The 17443-nt window shown below is 35.5% G+C and overlaps 1 protein-coding gene across 1 annotated transcript; it reads right to left on the bottom strand.

The window, feature by feature from the left end:
• Positions 1-1043: 1043 nt before the first annotated feature.
• Positions 1044-14241, bottom strand: LOC106800087 (complement factor H-related protein 2-like). Its single transcript, XM_014794141.2, has 5 exons — positions 14163-14241; positions 11222-11416; positions 10225-10401; positions 1699-1881; positions 1044-1240 (listed from the first exon to the last, which is right to left on the bottom strand). The coding sequence occupies exons 1-5, from the start codon at positions 14239-14241 to the stop codon at positions 1044-1046; spliced, it is 831 nt and encodes a 276-aa protein (XP_014649627.2).
• Positions 14242-17443: the final 3202 nt, after the last annotated feature.

Genomic DNA, 17443 nt, shown 5'->3' with positions numbered 1-17443 from the left:
TAAAAATCATATTTCAGACGCTTGTGGTTGAATGTCTCCAAAACCTTCTATACCAGCAAAATCATAAAAAAGCTATTAGATCTGAAGATCATTACCAAAGAGGTCTTTATAGTTCCCCACATGTATTGTCTTACTTTTCATACACCTTTATTTTAAAACCACATATTCTTATGGTTCAACAATGATATATATTAGAGATAGAAAAATTGCAAAGAATTATTGGAAAATACAGCTAAGTATGAAGAGTTAAACACCAAATCTTACTCCAATTACCTCTGAATTTAAGTCTAGTTATGGTAAATATTTTATTGTACTTCCTGCCAATCTTTGTTCTATAAACATTTCTCAGTGCTCAAAGCCAGTGTGTGCGCATGTTTATACCTGATATTGGAGAGCTTATCACGTTTCATGTCAAGGTTATGCTAGCAATGCACCCATTTAGATTCTAATTCCTCTTTATGATCAGTTTGAATTGTGATGTGTGCTAGATAGACGTCTTGTAGAAAATCATGCATTTCATCACTTTTTGGTTTCTTTATCTATTGTGAAGTAAGCAAAAGTAAGTAAATACTACTGACATCTTATTACTAACTTTGATATGACATAGTTTGCTTTTTATGTGTTTGCGAAGTGATGTTATTTTGAAGATGGAGACAAGCCTTTTTTTTTCCCATTTCCTCTGAAATAGAGAGTCTCAGGAAGCCTCAGAAGCTATGAAGAAAGCTTTGAGAAAGTTGGAAGATGGATGGTTGGAAGCAGACACCGAAGTGATTGCATCTAGTTTCTAGCCACAGATATTTGATGGACAGGACGCACAGCACTTTGGTTTGCCAAGTTTTAATAAGGTCATTTTAGAAGTCATTCATTGGTCTCTCAGATTGTAATCACATCGTCCATGTAATAATTTATACAAATTCTGATTTACGAGTAAAAATGAGTTAAACAATACTTGAAGAAATAAACTGAGAGGAATTGGATTAATAATGAAAAATTCAGAGTGAATTTACCTATGTGAATTTTACGAATCGATTTTAACTATTGTTCTATCCACAGGTGGGATACGCCATTTTCCCTTCCCGACAGGTTGTTCGAAATGTTTCAGGCGGTGTCTTTTTACGATATCCATGTTTACATGTAAATTCAACAGTGTCCCCTGTTTCAGAATACAATTTTTTGTCATACGACCATCGCAGTTCTATCTTATGTTTTTCCATCATTTCTTCTGATATAACACATGCATCTGAAGGCAAAAAAATGAAAATAAAACATTAAGGAGTACACAAATATTTTCCACAAAATATCAGACTCGAGTAGAATCTTCTACACTGGTCCAGAACTTCATTCTTAAACCCTTTGCTAAAGGAACTCACTGAAAATCCAGCATGTAAATTTAAACCATTTTAAATAACTAATGATGTGAAAATGAGGTGCTATGTTTAATCTATGATAATTAAATGTTATAATCAAAGATCCATAATGTCAATTATCCCCTGAAGAGCTTTCATTAAAGAATCTTTTGTTGCTGTTTGTGCTTCAACAAGAATTTTTCAAACTTGACTTCATCACATACTAATGTTTCATAGCAAGCATTCAACAGAATGGTTGGTTGTTAATCCATGAAAACTCCATTATAAACAGCAAACATCATACTCATTACACTGATTTTCCCAGGATCCGTGAGAATATTAATATACTTACCTAAGCATCGTGGTGGTTCTGACCACTGTCCATTCCTACATATTATATTCCTGTTTCCCTGAAGCACATGCAAGGACTGGCATTGGTACTCAACTGAGGATCCTGTAGCATATGTTGGTAACGGGAATGAGGTAAGGTCTCCATTGTCAATGGGTGGAGGGCGCCCACATTTTCCTCTAGAGTCTAAGAAAAAAATGATTTGATTAATTCAAAGACCAAATGAAAACACAGGTTAAAATTAAGCAAATAAAAATAGAGCTAAATATATAATACCAGGATTTGTGATATCTGAGGACAGAAATGATTCATTGAAGAAATTTGAATCACATGAGCTGAGTCACATTTTTCAGCCCTTCCTTCACCGCACCTGAATGCACACATAACACATTAACAATCTGGTGTACATTTGGTGAGATTGTAAAATGGTACAACTGCTGTGGAAAACACTGTAGAGGTTCCTTACTAAATTGAAAATAGAATACCATATGATCCAGCAATCCCACTTTTGGGTATATATGCTCAAAAGAATTGCAAGCAGAGTCTCATAGAGAGATTTGCACACTCATGTTCATAGCAGCAGTATTCACAATAGCCAAGAGTTGGAAGTATCCCTATTGATGGATGGATGGATTAAAAAAATATATGGTACATGATACAATGGATTATCATTCAGCCTTAAAAGGGAGGGAAATCCTATTACGTCCTGCTACAACATGGAACGCCATGGACATTATGCTAAGTGAAATAAGCCAGTCACAAAAAGACAAGTGCTGTATGATTGAAGAGCCCTTGGCATACACTCTCAATTCCTATGCCTTTCTTTCTATCTGTACAGTCAGGTGTCACATAATGACAGGAATACATTCTGAAAAATGTATCATAAGATGATTTTGTCATTATGCGAACATCATAGAGTGTACTTGCACAAACCTAGATGGTATAGCCTACTACACACCTAGGCTGTGTGGTAGAGCCTATTGTTCCTAGGCTACAGACCTAGCTACAGCGTGTCACTGTACTGAATATTGTAGGCAATGGTAACACAATGATAAGTATTCACATATCTAAACATATCTAAACATACAAAAGGTACAGTAAAAATACAATATAAAAGAAAGAATGATACACCTGTATAGGGCACTTACCATGGATGGAGCTTGCAGAACTGGAAGTTGCTCTGGGTGAGTCAATGAGTTGAGTGATGAGTGAATGTGAAGACCTAGGACATCACTGTACACTCTAGACTTTATAAACAATGTATGCTTAGGCTACACTAAATTTATTTTTAAAAATCCTTTTCTTTCTTCCAAAGTAAATTAACTTTAACTTACTGTAATTTTTTACTTAAAAATTTCCTAATTTTTTTTAACTTTTTGACTCCATTGTAATAACAATTAGCTTAAAACACAAATACATTGTACAACTACGCAAAAATATTTTCTTTCTTTATATCCTTAGTCTATAGGCTTTTTTGCTATTTTAAATTTATTTAATTTTTTTTTTTATTTTGTAACTTTTTGGTTAAAGACTAGGACACAAACACACAATTAGCCTAGGCCTACACAAGTCAGGATCATCAATAGGACTGTCTTCCTCCTCCACATCTTGTCCCACTGGAAGGTCTTCAGGGGAAAAACATGCATGTCATCTCCTACAGTAACAATGCCTTCGTCTGGAATACTCCCTGAAGGACCTGCGTGAGGGTGTCTTGAGGAAGTGTCACTCTTTTCAGAAATATGTCTATGGAGGTTTGCTTGGCTTATTTATTTTCTCATCATAGATTTGCTTTTAAGCAGATAACATACCATGAACATTACTCTCTAGTAATGAAAAACTTTTAGTGTGAGGTTCATGTTTTCAAACTTTTTTTTTTTTTTTTGCAGAGGAAGATTTGCCCTGCAGTGACATTTGTGCCAATTTCCTCTATTTTATATGTGGGTTGCCACCACAGCATGGCTACTGATGAGCAGTGTAGTCCACACCTAGGAATCGAACCTGGGACATGAAAGCAGAGTGCGCTGAACATAACCACTAGGCCACAGGGCCAGCTACCCAAACTTTTTAAGGAGCTTGTTGAAGTCTGCAAAAGCTTCTGCCAAAACTTATACTGTAAATCTTCTTGGGGGTTTTTCTTCTTTTTCTCCTGCAGTTTCCTTTTCTCTTGCCTCTTCTTCAGTTATGCATTCCTGTTCTAGTTTCAACAACTTCTCATTAATCAACACCTCAGCAACAACCTCTAGGAGCTCCTGAATATCATCATCATCGACACCCAGCTTAAAGTTTTTTTGCCATCTCAACCACAGTCTTGTTGATTTTTGCAACCTCTTCTTCCTTCGCAAATCCTTTGAAGTCATGGGTTAACCTCTTGAGTGTCTTCTTCCGGATGCCATACATATACTCCTTCGAGACACCACCCAAAGCCCAGGTAAGGCTCTTGATGCGGTCATAGATGCTACAATCCTTTCAGAATTGCATTTTTCTCAGATTCAGCAATAGCCTGGGCAAGGGTCCTCCTCAGGTAGCAGGCCTTAAAAGCTGCTATAACTCCTTGATCCATTGGTTGGTGGTGTTTGGAGGAAGAAACACTGCTTTGATATTGGAATGAAGATTACCAATAAAAGGAGGATGGCCAGGAGCATTATCAACAATAAGCAAAATCTTGAAAGGTATATTATTCTTCAAAAGTACTTCTTCATTTCAGTGGTGTAGCAATTGAGGAGGGCGTTTTGGAAGAGGAGCTGGATCATCCATGACTTCTCATTGCTCCTCTGATACACTGGCAGCGTGTGCTTACTGATATGCTGGAAGGCCCTTGGGTGATCACTGTGCCAGGTAACAAAGGATTTCAGTTTGTAGCTTGTAATAGTGTCCCCAAGAAAGACTGTTGTCCTCCTCTTAAAAACTTGAAACCTCACATTGACTTGGCCTCCTTATGGAAGAAAGACCATTCAGGCATCTGTTTCCAGAAGTGGGAAGTTTCATCTGTATTGAATATTTGCTCTGGCAAGTAATTTTCCTCCACCATCAGCTTATTTAGAGCTTCCAGAAATTCTTCAGCTGTCTTTACATCAGCACTCATGACTCACAATTCACTTTCGCATTATATAACAAGTAACAATTCTTGAATCCTTTAAACCACTGAGAGCCACCAGTAAAAAAATGTTACTGTTGGGTCCAGCCTTTCCTGTCAACATTGCAAACAAAATTTTGCTCTGATTGTGATTGTCATGGTGCTGAGAGGGGTGCGCTTCTGTGTCTAGTCTTCAATCCAAGTCATTAGAAGTTTCTCCATGTCTGATATAGGCCCTTCTTGAAGTTTTCTTAGTCTCATTGCCTTCAATGAACCAGATCCTTTAACAGCTTCTATCACTTTGTTCTTGTTCTTCAAGATTATGGCAATGGTGAAAAGGGACATGCCTGACTGGTGAGAAATAACCATCACTGATTTCCCACCTTCATAGTCCTTCATCACTTTTAATTTTGTTTCCAGGCCCATCCCTTGACGTGGCCTCTCACTGACAACATTATCAGTCAATTCTGTACACTGAGGGGCCATAATGAGGAAAACAACACGAGATAAATCAAGTGGAAGAGAAGAGGATGCAATCAAGAGACACAGCAAACAGGAGATGTGTGAGGCTACTGCTGCTGTGCCATGGCACACTGCTTTAGAGTGAACTTTTTTTTTATAAGTACAAAGAGTGTACTCTAAGTATAGTATAGGAAATAAATAATCCAGGAGCATAGTCCTTTATTATCTTTATCAAGTATTATGTACTGTACAAAATTGTGTGTGCTATGCTTTTATATGAATGGCAGCAGGGCAGGTCTGTTTACACCAGCATCACTACAAATACAGGAGTAACGCATTGCGTTATGATGTTACAATGGCTACAACGTCAGTAGGCAAGAGGAAGTTTTCATCTCCACTTATTATCTTATGAGACTACCATCACATATGGGTTCCATCACTGACCCAAACATCATTACGCTGTGCATGACTGAAGTACAGTATTGTCAACTATAGTCACCTTGCTATACATTAGATCCCCAGGACTGATTTATTTTATAACTCGAAATCTGTACACTTAGACCAACGTCTTCCCATTTCCCACAACCCCCCACTCCAGGCAACCACCATTCTACTCTCTATGAATTCAGCTTTTTCAGATTCCACGTATATGTGAGGTCATACAGTATTTGTCTTTCTCTATCTAACTTAGCTCACCTAACGCCTCAAGGTACACCCATGTTGTCTCAAATGGTAAGATTTCCATTTTTTATGACTGAATAATATTATATCACAGTTTCTTTATTCATCCATCAATGGACACAGGTAACTTCCATCTCTTGAAAATTGTGAATACTGCTGCTATGAAGATGGGGAGGCTGATATATCTTCAAGATAGTGATTTTGTTTCCTTTGGATATATACCAACAAGCAGAATTGCTGGATCATTGCTGGTAGTTTTTTTTTTTTTTAATTTTTTAGGGAAACCCTATACTGTTCTCTATAGTGGCTGTACGAATTTATATTCCCACCAACAGTGCACAAGGCTTCGTTTTCTCCACATTCTCACCAAGACTTGTTATCTCTTGTGTTTTTGATAATAGCCAATCTTTCAGGTGTGAAGTGATATTTCATTGTGGTTTCTATTTGCAGTTCCCTATTGATTCACGATAGAGCCCAGAAAAATAATAGAAAAATCAAGAGACATCATGATCAGGTAGAATTTATCCCTAGGATGCAAGGATGGTTCTACATACACAAATCAATAAGTGTTATACCACATTAATAGAATTAAAGATAAAAACCATATGATTATCTCAATAGATGCAGAAAAAGCATTTGACAAAATTCAACATCTTTTCATGATAAAAACTCTCAACAAATTGGGTTAGAAGGAACATATTTCAACCTAATAAATGTCATAAATGAGACGTCTACAGCTAACATCATGTTCAGTGGTGAAATGCTGAAAATTTTCCTCTAAGTTCAGAAACAAGACAAGGTTGTCCACTCTTACTGTTGCTATTCAACATAGTACCGGAAGTCCTAACCAGAGCATTTAGCCAAGAAAAAGATACGAAAGGCATCCAAATCTAAAGGAAGAAATTAAATTTTCTGTGTTTGGAGATGACATGCTGTAGAACATTCTAAAAACTCTACCAAAAAACTGTTAGAACTAATAAACAAATTTAGTACAGATGCAGGTTACAAAGCAAACATGTAAAAATCAGTGCATTTGTATACACTAACAACAAACTATCTGAAAAAGAAATAAAGAAAACAATCTCATTTACAATAACATGGAAACCAACAAAGTATTTCGGAATAAATTTAACCAAGGAACTGAAAGATCTACACACTGAAAACTAGAAGACATTGATAAAAGAAATTAAAGAAACACAAATAAATGAGAAAATATTCCACCTTCATGGATTAGAAGAATATTGTTTAAATGTCTATACTACCCAAAGCCATCTATAGATTCAATGCAATCCCTACCAGAATTCCAAAGACATTTTTCACAGAAATAGACAAAGCAATCCTAAATTTCATATGGAACCACAAAAGACTCAAAATAGTCAAAGAAATACTGAGGTGGCTAAAAAACAAAAAACAAAGCTGGATGCATCACACTTGGTGATTTCAAAATAGATTACAAAGATTAATGATCAAAACACTATGTTAATGGCATAAAAACAGTTATAGAATAGAATTGAGAGTACAGAAATAAACCCATGGAGATACGGTCTACTAAGATTTGACAATGGAGCCAAAATTACTCAATGGGAAAATGATACTCCCTGCAATAAATGGTGTTAGGAAAACTAGATATCAAATGTAAATGAATGAAATTGGACCCATAACTTTCACTACGTACAAAAGTTAACTTTAAATGGGTTAGAGTGTTAAGTGTAAGACTTCAAACGATAAAACTCCTTGACGTTGGTCTTGGCAATAATATTTTTGTATATGGCACCAAAGCATAAGCAACAAAAGAAAAAATAAACAAGTGGTACTATATTACACTAAAATACTTCTGCACAACAAAAGATAGAAGCAATACAATGAAAAGACAACCTACCGAATGGGAGAAAATATTTGCAAGCCATCTATCTGATAAGGGGTTAATACCCAAAGTATATAAGGAACTCATGCAAATCAAAAAAAAAAAAAAAAAACACCCACAAAATATCTAATTAAAAACTGGATTAAGAATCTGAATAAAAATTTTCCCAAAGAAGACTTACAAATTGTCAACAGTTACATGAAACGTTGCTCAGCATCACTAATCATCAGAGACTCACTTTGGATATGAAGACTGAAAGTGACTGAAAGTAAAAGGATGAAAAGACATTCCATGCAAATAGGAGCCAAAATTGGGCCCAAGTGTTGAACAGATACTTTAAAAGAAGATATACAAATGGCCTATAACCACATGAAATTGTGCTCAGCACCACTAGTCATCAAGGATGTGCAATCTACATTGCAAGGGAAATACTTTTTCACAGCCAATACAATGGCTAAAAGCACAAAGACGTACAAACCTAAATGTTACTGAGGAGGTGGAACAATTACAACTCTCCTACCGTGTTGGTGACAACCACTTTGGAGAACTTCGTAGTAGTGTCTTATAGAGGTAAGCATGTTTCTAGCTTACGATCCAGCAATTTCACCTCAAATATTTACCCAAGAGAAATAGAAATGGATATCCCCTGCTACTCACCAAAGACTCAAACAAGACTGTATGTAACAGACTTATTCACAATCAGAAAAAGCAGCCCAAATTTCTAGCAAGAGGAGAACGGATAAACAGATTATTGTATATAAATACAAGGAAATATTATTCGTTAAAAAAAAGAATAAACGACTGATATGTTCAACTGAATGTATAATTTTTTAAATATTATAAATGTCATTGAGTGAAAAATGTCAGACATGAGTGTGCATAGACTTCAATTCCTATAATTATATATAATATATATATATATTTTGCTCCACTGTGTTAAGATTCTTCTTGATTTCTTTTGTTTTCCATTTTTTAAAAGTATACTTGACATATAGTGATATTCAGCCTGTATGAGGCAGTCCAATTCTTTTTTTTCTACATTGCAAATAACACAAACTGAAAGCCTAGAAAAACACTTCTTTTCTTCATTTCCTTGACCCCCAGAACATGCCAAATTTGAAATATGGTAATGTTCTGATAATTGGCTTTCCCTTCTCTTCTTGGTCACTTTTGATCCCTTTTCCAAATAGCAACCATAGTGATCTTATTTTAAATTCATTGTGTGTTGATTCCCTGCTTAAAACCTCCCAGAGGTTTCTAATTGCACATAGACTGAAATCCAAAATATTTATCAAGGCCTATGACTCCTAAATTAGTTAATTCAACACTTTGCCTTATCCTTAGCCACACTGGTGTCCTTGTTTTTCTTCAAAGATTCCAGGCCTTTAGATGCTTTTAGGCCATTTTTCTGACTCCTTCTCTCCAGGCGTCAACCTTAAGGTTGGAGAAGATTCCAAAGCTATCTTACGTGAAACATGCCCCTCCCCCAGTCACTTTCTTAATATTATCCTTCATACTGTGCACAATTCATAATCTTTAATTTTCTATTTTCTTCTTTTACCTTATTGTTATTTTTACCATCATTCTCCGACTTGACATTATAGTCTATGATAAAGAGACACTGACTCTTAGAGCATTGATCTCCAACATCTGTAGTAGTGCTTGGCATATAAAAGGTGCACAATAAATATTGATTAGATGAATGAATGATAACCAATATTCCAGATGGAGTGGGAAGATATAGAGGGCCAGAATAGAGACTGTTCTCTTCAAGCTTTAGGAATCTTATTCTCAGGGTCCCCAAGTCCTGTATTCAAATTCAGCAACTCTTTGGTTTCCAAATGAAAGTATGAGAAACTCCAACTAACTTAGGCTGCAATATATTCCTATTTTTAATATGGTTTCCTATGAAAGGGATTTCCACGTTATGAATTATACACTGGAAACCTAAATTTCAAAAGTACAAAGTTCTAACAGGGTGGAAATTATCAATACTTTTGTGCTAGTCTCTAGATGATCTAAATGTAACATTTACCAAAAGAGATAAATGACAAGTAAATATGTTTGCTAGCCATAGGATTTCCCAAATGTGATATTTTAATTATCATTCTACGTAAAATTTAATTTTATCCTCATGTTGTGTCAACCGATTTTGCATAATTTCATTATAAACATTAAATTTGTGTTACGTAAACATATAAGTGTCTTTCAAAGTTTTTCACTGTGGTCTTGATTAGTTTTTTCTAATACTGCTTATGTTTCATTTATGTAAGTAAACAAAATGCTTTTCTCGTGATTATCCAGAGATTTGCATATCTATGTAAACACAATTGGAATCCTAAGACTAAAAAGGTGACGATAGTAACAACAATACTGCATATATTTAATATCGTTATTTCATAAAAAAAATACAGGATATTAGAGGGTGGTATTTTGATATTTTACTTACGGATATGACTGCATCTAGGAGGGCTGGACCAGCCACTTTCTGCACATGTAATGCCGCTCTGATTATTTGGAAGGCTGTAGCCTGAATCACAGACGATTTGCACAGTGTCACCTTCCCGGTGTGTTTGTCCTGATGATGCAGAATGACCATTTTCCACCCAAGGGAAAAAGCACTGTCCTACAAACCCGAAAGTTGACTAATATAAATCTTATAATGAAAGAGTATTACATTTTGCAAACTTCAAAAGAGAAATCAAGCACAAAAATTAGTTTTCTAAAAAATGGTTCATGCATGTTAAAAAATTAATATATAATGTCATTAATCATTACTTGCATATATAAAACATTAGACATTTCTAAGTTCCTTTAGATATCAGAAGTTACTGTTTTATTTCTCATTTGCTTGTATAGATCGCTTTCTAGAGGAGGAGGAGATGATGTTCATCTCCTTTGTCTCTTTTGCTTTTCTCTTTCATGATTCTGTCTTCTTCACGTCTCTGCTTTTTGTCTGCACTCATTGAGAGAGTAAGACAGAGGCAATTTTAAAGAACAAAGATGTGATTAATAAAAACCACAAATATTAGGAAAATAGTAAAAAATGCTGCTTGAATATTCAAAGGAACAGCACATTTTGAATCAGAAATTACATATAAAGACAAATTCTCTTGAAAATATCTATGTTCATTAAACTACCACATGAGTGTTTAAATTAAATATTAGAAATTTATAATAATAAAATATAAAAAAAATATTGACCATGGTATGTGAAATTCAAAGATTCAGATATGCCACAAAGTTTGTGTCTTGTTTTCTTCTGGTTTGATTTCCACCCACAGCTTCTTACAAAAGAAGGGTGACATATTTATCTTTGCTGGCTCCTCCAGTCCCTTCCCCCATCGCTGTCTAAGGCTCTGTGATTCCGTCAGGCACCCTCCCTCCACTCACTGAATACACTGAATAATTTATCTGGATAATGATCAGTAATCTGGATTACTCACTGAGACACTTTGGTGCAGGTGACCATCCTTCCTCTGTACACATTATTAGAGTCCAGAGTGATTGTGAAGGAGACACAAAGCTGTAATCACAGGAGTAGTAGAAATATTTTCCCATAGCAACTGGGAAGCTTTGTTTATATCTGTTTTCATCATATATGCTTCCATGTTTTATTTCTGGAAAATCACAAGTTCTTCCTTAAGAAAAAAAGTAGTATCCTAAGTTAATGAATAATTCTACTTATTCTTAATAATCACATTGATGAATTTATTATTCTGTTTAGCTTAGTTATTCCACATGTGTTAGTGATTTGAGCACTGGGACAATCTGTAATTAAGACGACAAAGTATTTGAGGAGCTCATGATGTTTAAGTTCTTTAGAAGTATTTCTCAAATTAAAATCACACAGAAACATGTAAACACTGAGGAAGAAAATGAAAGGCGTTCTAGCCACTAAACCTCCCATATCTAAGACATTTGCTTCTGCTGGGTTGGCAGGAATGTTTCTAGTTCTCCACTCACTTCCTGTGCCTCTTCTTCCTCTGTCTTCTGTGGAAATCCCCTAAGATATCCTAGCCCTTTCCATCCCTTGTCTCCCAGTCCAGGTAACATGTTGCATAGGACATATGGATGAAGAAATACACTTACAGATATGAATATATATATATATATATGTATATACGACTATGTATAACATTTTCAGTGAATCAGTGAAGAGAATTTGAATATAAAATATTCATAAAGGATAAAAATCAGCAACAAACATATAACCAAGATATAATTACTGAATTCTGACGAATGTCTTCTAAATATATGGATGTAGGTGTGTATATATACTTGAGAGGAATATACGAAATAATTTTTGATTATTACTGTCCATTTAAGAATATATAAGTACCACCATATTCATTTGCTAGGGCTGCCATAACAAAGCACTACAGACTGGGCGCCTAAACTAACAGAAATTTATTTTCTCACCTTTCTAGAGGCTAAGTCTGAGATCACGGTGTCAGCAGATTGGTTTCCTCTGTGGCCTCTCTCTGAGGCTTCTAGACGGCCACCCTTTCCCTGTGTCTCTCCATGGTCTTCCCTCTACATGTCCCTGTCCTAATTTCCTCCTCTCATACAGACATCAGTTGTATTGGATTAGGGCCCATCCTCATGACCTCATTTTAACTGAATTACCTTTTTAAAGACCCAAGACCCTATTTCCCGGACCTGCTGAGTGGTGCAGCTGTTAACTGTGCGTGCTCAGCTTCGGGGACCGTGATTCGCAGGTTTGGATCCTGGGTGCTCACCACGCACCGCTTGTCAAGCCATGCTGTGGTGGCGTCCCATATAAAGTGGAGGAAGATGGGCACGGATGTTAGCCCAGGGCCAGTCTTCCTCAGCAAAATGAGGAGGGTTGGCATCGGATGTTAGCACAGGGCTGATCTTCCTCACAAAACAGAAAACAAAAAACGACCCTATCTCCACAGAATCAGTCACATTCTGAGTCTGAGGAGTTAGGAATTCAACATATGAATTTTGGAGAGACACAATTCAACCCATGTCCACTAAATACACAGAGATGTTTCTATCTGCATAAATGTGTTCTTCCCCTAAGTGGATTCCTTTCACCTTTGAGAAACATTGGTGCAACCCAAATTTACAGGGCATTCAGGTCAAAGGCTACTTTTAGAAAGAGTTCACTGAAGGAAAATAGTTTTAAACTGGACAGAAAGCTTTGTGTGTTCCTGTTATTTGCTAGTGAAGGAAATTGCCCAAATGTAGATTTAAATAGCAAACAAAACCCAGCATGCAGCCAATTATTAAAATGAATTCTTCTTGTAATTAAGGAATAAAGCATAGTGATTTATATTGTATTGATAAATGGTGCAATGAAGGGTCTTAATGCACATTAGAGGTTTTGTTTACATTAAATTGGAAATGAGAGTATTTGATTTTAAAAGAAATGAGAATCTAGAAAGATATCATAGTGAAGAATTTATAAAGATATTAAGGAAAGAGAAAAAAGTAATTACATCAATAAAATCTTAAAGAACTAATATGTGAAAAAAGCTATTAGAACTAATACACAGAAAAATATAGTTGCTTTTTAATTTAAAGATAAGTTAAAGAATCTACAATTATATTTGTTATAAGAGATGATTCTCTAATATACAGGGATTGCCTCCAGAGATTATTAATTTCTATTAATATAGAAAATCTACTATAAAGGCAAAAATAAATCAGTGATCAATATGACAGAGTTAATGATCTGAAAACAATTTATTTATTTACTCAACATTTACAAGTGAACTCAGAAATATAAATTAAGATTTATTGTCATTCCACTAGAAACTAAGACTATATTCCACTTTTGTTGAAATAGATGTTCTTTTTTTACCTGCTGCTAATTCTGCTGAAATAGTAAATTGATTGTGATGTTAATAACTTTTAACAGTTTTATTAAGGTATAATGGAAATAAATAATAATAATAATATTAGATAAATAATTGAAGTCAACTGCATATATTTGTTTTAATGAGTTTTCGTGTTTGAATCCATAAAACCATCAACATATGCAAGATTATGAAGATATCCCAGTCTCAAGGCGTTCCTTGTATTAAAAGCAAGAAACCTCCATACATTTTGAAGTGAGACTGTGGCTTTTATTGTGACGTATTTCCTAAAGCCGTGTGAGCACAGTCACCTGTCTCCATGAATATTACGAGTTCTTTCTCTGTGGAACTCAGGAAACAGAGAAAACATAAATTATTTTATTTTCCCCTTAGATGAATATGAGATAATTTTTCTATACAGTTATTCTCTATTATGATGTCACAATACAGACTATTCCTACTAGTTAGTTCATTTAAAAAAAACGACCCATGAAAGTAGACATAACATGAAGTCACATTTAAGAGGGAAGCTGAGAGTTCTGACCTGTTTTCAACTTACCTTGTCCATGAGCACAGGAAACCCAGAAGGTGAGAAGGACATTGATTAGTAACAGCATGTTTGATATTCCCAATGGCATATTAATACAAATATTTCAGTTGTGATGTTTGGGGTTTTAAATCTTCTTCGTTAGCAGTTATCCCGTGTGACTCTGAATTTATGTGCGCTACCATAAACCAAGTTAATTGAGGTCACTTAGTAAATATCAAAGTTCAAAGAGCTTTGCAAAATTTCTCAATTCCTGTTAGTGGTTTCACAATAATTTCTTGAGTTCATTCCCTGATATGTTCTTGTACAGCTTTCTTTAGGAACAGTAATAGACTGGCTCCAAAATGGATATAAAACACTAATTTTTAAACTACACACTTCTTGAAAATAGGATGAGGTTCTTTCTCAACCAGGTGAATCACGTGTGAACAACTCTGAGTCCATGTAACTACTGAGTACAAGAGTTTCAGCGTAGTCTTGGTATTGAAGTATTTTTAACTAATGTTCTGTGAGGCACCTTTTATTTTAGGGTGGAATATATTTAGATGCATACGATAATGTCCCTTTTGTTGTAGGAATATAACTAGAGCATCATAACTTGTCCTTTTGCTGAGTTATTAATTGCATTAATCTTTATTTTCTAGATAGATGATAGATAGATAGATGGTACATAGATTAGATAGATAGATAGATAGATAGATAATCACCTGTATGTAGCCAATTATATTGTCTTCTTTTAAGGTACAATTACTTAATATAACAAAATGGCTTTTGAGCAGATAATTAATGTGGAAAAATATTACTATAAAGGAGCAGAAAAGAAATGAATCACTAATGTCATAGAGTTAAGATATTGAAATGTATTTATTATTTCCTTCCTTACTATAACTATAATAATTTCAAAATATTAAATAATTTAATAATGTATATACTTAAGACTTACAGCAAGCAAAACAGCTATGTCCGACTAAACCTTCTAGAAATAACAAATATAAAATCAACACACATTGTAAAAATGAACTGCTGAGTGAGTGAGTAAAAGCAATCAGAAAATGAAAAGCATCCCACCTTTGAAAGAATGGAATAAAACCGGGAGATCCATATCTATCCATTTTCTGAACTTAGAACCCACCCACACCCACATGGTGCATGGATGGTAGAGATCAAGCAGAAAGAGGGAGTCTTACTTGTGTGACAATTGAGAGATCTGAGTATGGGGCTGGCAGAACATCTGCCACATGAGAAGAGAAATCCAGGGAGGGAGCCCACCAGGGAAATCCCCAATAATCTTTGTATGTCCCCTGAAATTATTGGCTAACTCTACATGAGCATGCATGGGGTGAAACTCCAAGCAGTCCAGTGAAAGAAATTGCTGTAAGGCTGGAAACTGAAAAATTCAGATAATACCCCGTGTGGAGCAGAAGGAAGTGAAGTTCAAGGCCAGCAGAGCTTATGAAATTCCTCACATTTTCCTTGAACCCAGGTGGATGTGTCTTTGGAGTAAACACTGTGTCCCAAGAGCTGACTGAGGGCTGTATACTTGTATTAAGGCAACACTGAAATACACCCGCCTTAAAAACACTTAAAAGCAAGACTTCACAGATAATAGTATTCCACCAGGAACAGAACTTCTGTTTTGAATTTTTCTTTTTATTGAGTTCACATTGGTTTATAATATTATTTAAATTTCAAGTGTACAGACTTCTGTATAGACTACATCGTGTTTACTAACAAAAGTCTGGTTGTTTTATATTCTTTTATGAGATGTTCAGCTGGGTGCAGCTGAGACAGAGAATAAGAGGAGACAGAGAATAAGTTCAGAAAAAAAATCAAAGTTTAGTGACACAGTCCTAGTGACAGAGAAAGAAGATAGGAGTGAGGGGAAGGTTTTGGCCATGGACTTTACTGGGATTTCCTCGGGAATAGCAAGTCAGGAATACAGTGAACGGATTCAGATTGGCTAGTCTGAATAATTTTAGCAGGCTTCGGGCTATAAGGGTGGTCTCTAGTTGTCTGGCATATGGCCCTGAAATGATTAACATGGAGGACTATTGCCTCATGGATATAGGAGCCAGAGAGAAAAAGTATGGCTAAGTGTTGGTTAGTTTCCTTATCAAAGACATGCTCCTGGCCTGCCCCTTAGCTATCTCTAAAATTTGGCAGCCCCCTCCCCACCTAGAAAGGCTTTGTAAGATATCAAACCGTCATTATACACAAAAAATGAAAAATATTTATAACACAAATTCCTACTAGAAGAAAATCTATATTATTCAGAGGCAAATATCAGAATCTATACTCTTTCCAATGTGTTATTGGTGATGTTCAGTGTAGAGTAAAAACTTGCCAGACATGAAAAGAAGCGGAAAATATGAGCCATATTCAGAGGAAAAGAGCTGTTGAAAGAAACAGACCAAGGGCCGGCCCGGTGGTATAGTGGTTAAGTTCGCACGCTCTGCTTCGCTGGCCCAGGGTTCACCGGTTCGGATCGTGGGTGCAGACCTCTTCACCCTCATCAAGTCATGCTGAGGCAGCGTCCCACATAGAAGAGCTACAACTCTACAACTATGATATACGACTATGCACTGGGGCTTTGGGGAGAAAAAAGAAAAAGAGGAAGATTGGCAACAGATGTTAGCCCAGGGCCAATCTTCCTCAAAAAAAAAAAGAAAGAAAGAAAGAAACAGACCTAAAGGCAAACAATACACTAAAATACATAAGGACAACATAACTTTAAAATAGCTAAGAAATACAAGTTAAAGTATGTACCAGAAAAGTTACATATAATTGTTTAAGAGTGTGGAATTTCAGAAGAGAGGTATATAGTTTTTAACAAAGAACCAAATGTGAATTCTAGAATTAAACATATAATATCAATAAAAACTAGAGATAAATAATAACAGAATGAACAGTGTAAAGAAGACATCAATGGACTTGAAGCAGGTTATTAAAAATTATCTGAAATTAATCTTAAAGATAAAAAGAAGAGTGAAAAATTAAAAACTCAGTGACCTGTGGGGCAGCATCATGTGGTGTAACAAGACGAACAGAGAGAAAGTTTGAGGCAGAAGTCCAGGTTGACAAACTATAGATAACAGTCTTCCAAATGTTATTACAAACATGAAGCCACAGAACTAAGAGGATCAGCTAACATCAAGAATGATAAATGCAAAGAAAATCATACTTAGGCAAAGAAAAACAAAAGTGTTGAATGTCAACATTAAAGAGAAGAGTTAAAAGCAACCTAGAAGGTAAATAGAGAAAAGCATGCAGAACACATAGACGATGCTAATACA

This window comes from Ceratotherium simum, chromosome 36 (genome assembly GCF_057802395.1).
Source record: "Ceratotherium simum simum isolate JZ-2026a chromosome 36, ASM5780239v1, whole genome shotgun sequence".
Taxonomy (NCBI): Eukaryota; Metazoa; Chordata; class Mammalia; order Perissodactyla; family Rhinocerotidae; genus Ceratotherium; species Ceratotherium simum.
This window is presented reverse-complemented; position numbering and strand designations above follow the sequence as displayed.

Coding starts and splice junctions, on each gene's coding strand:
- LOC106800087 (XM_014794141.2), bottom strand. CDS start 14,241: ATGCCATTGGGAATATCAAACATGCTGTTACTAATCAATGTCCTTCTC. Junction 10,402..11,221: donor ACCTGCACCAAAGTGTCTCA/GTGAGTAATCCA, acceptor TCGGGTTTGTAG/GACAGTGCTTTTTCCCTTGG. Junction 1,882..10,224: donor TCCTAGATGCAGTCATATCC/GTAAGTAAAATA, acceptor TTTTTTTCTTAG/ACTCTAGAGGAAAATGTGGG.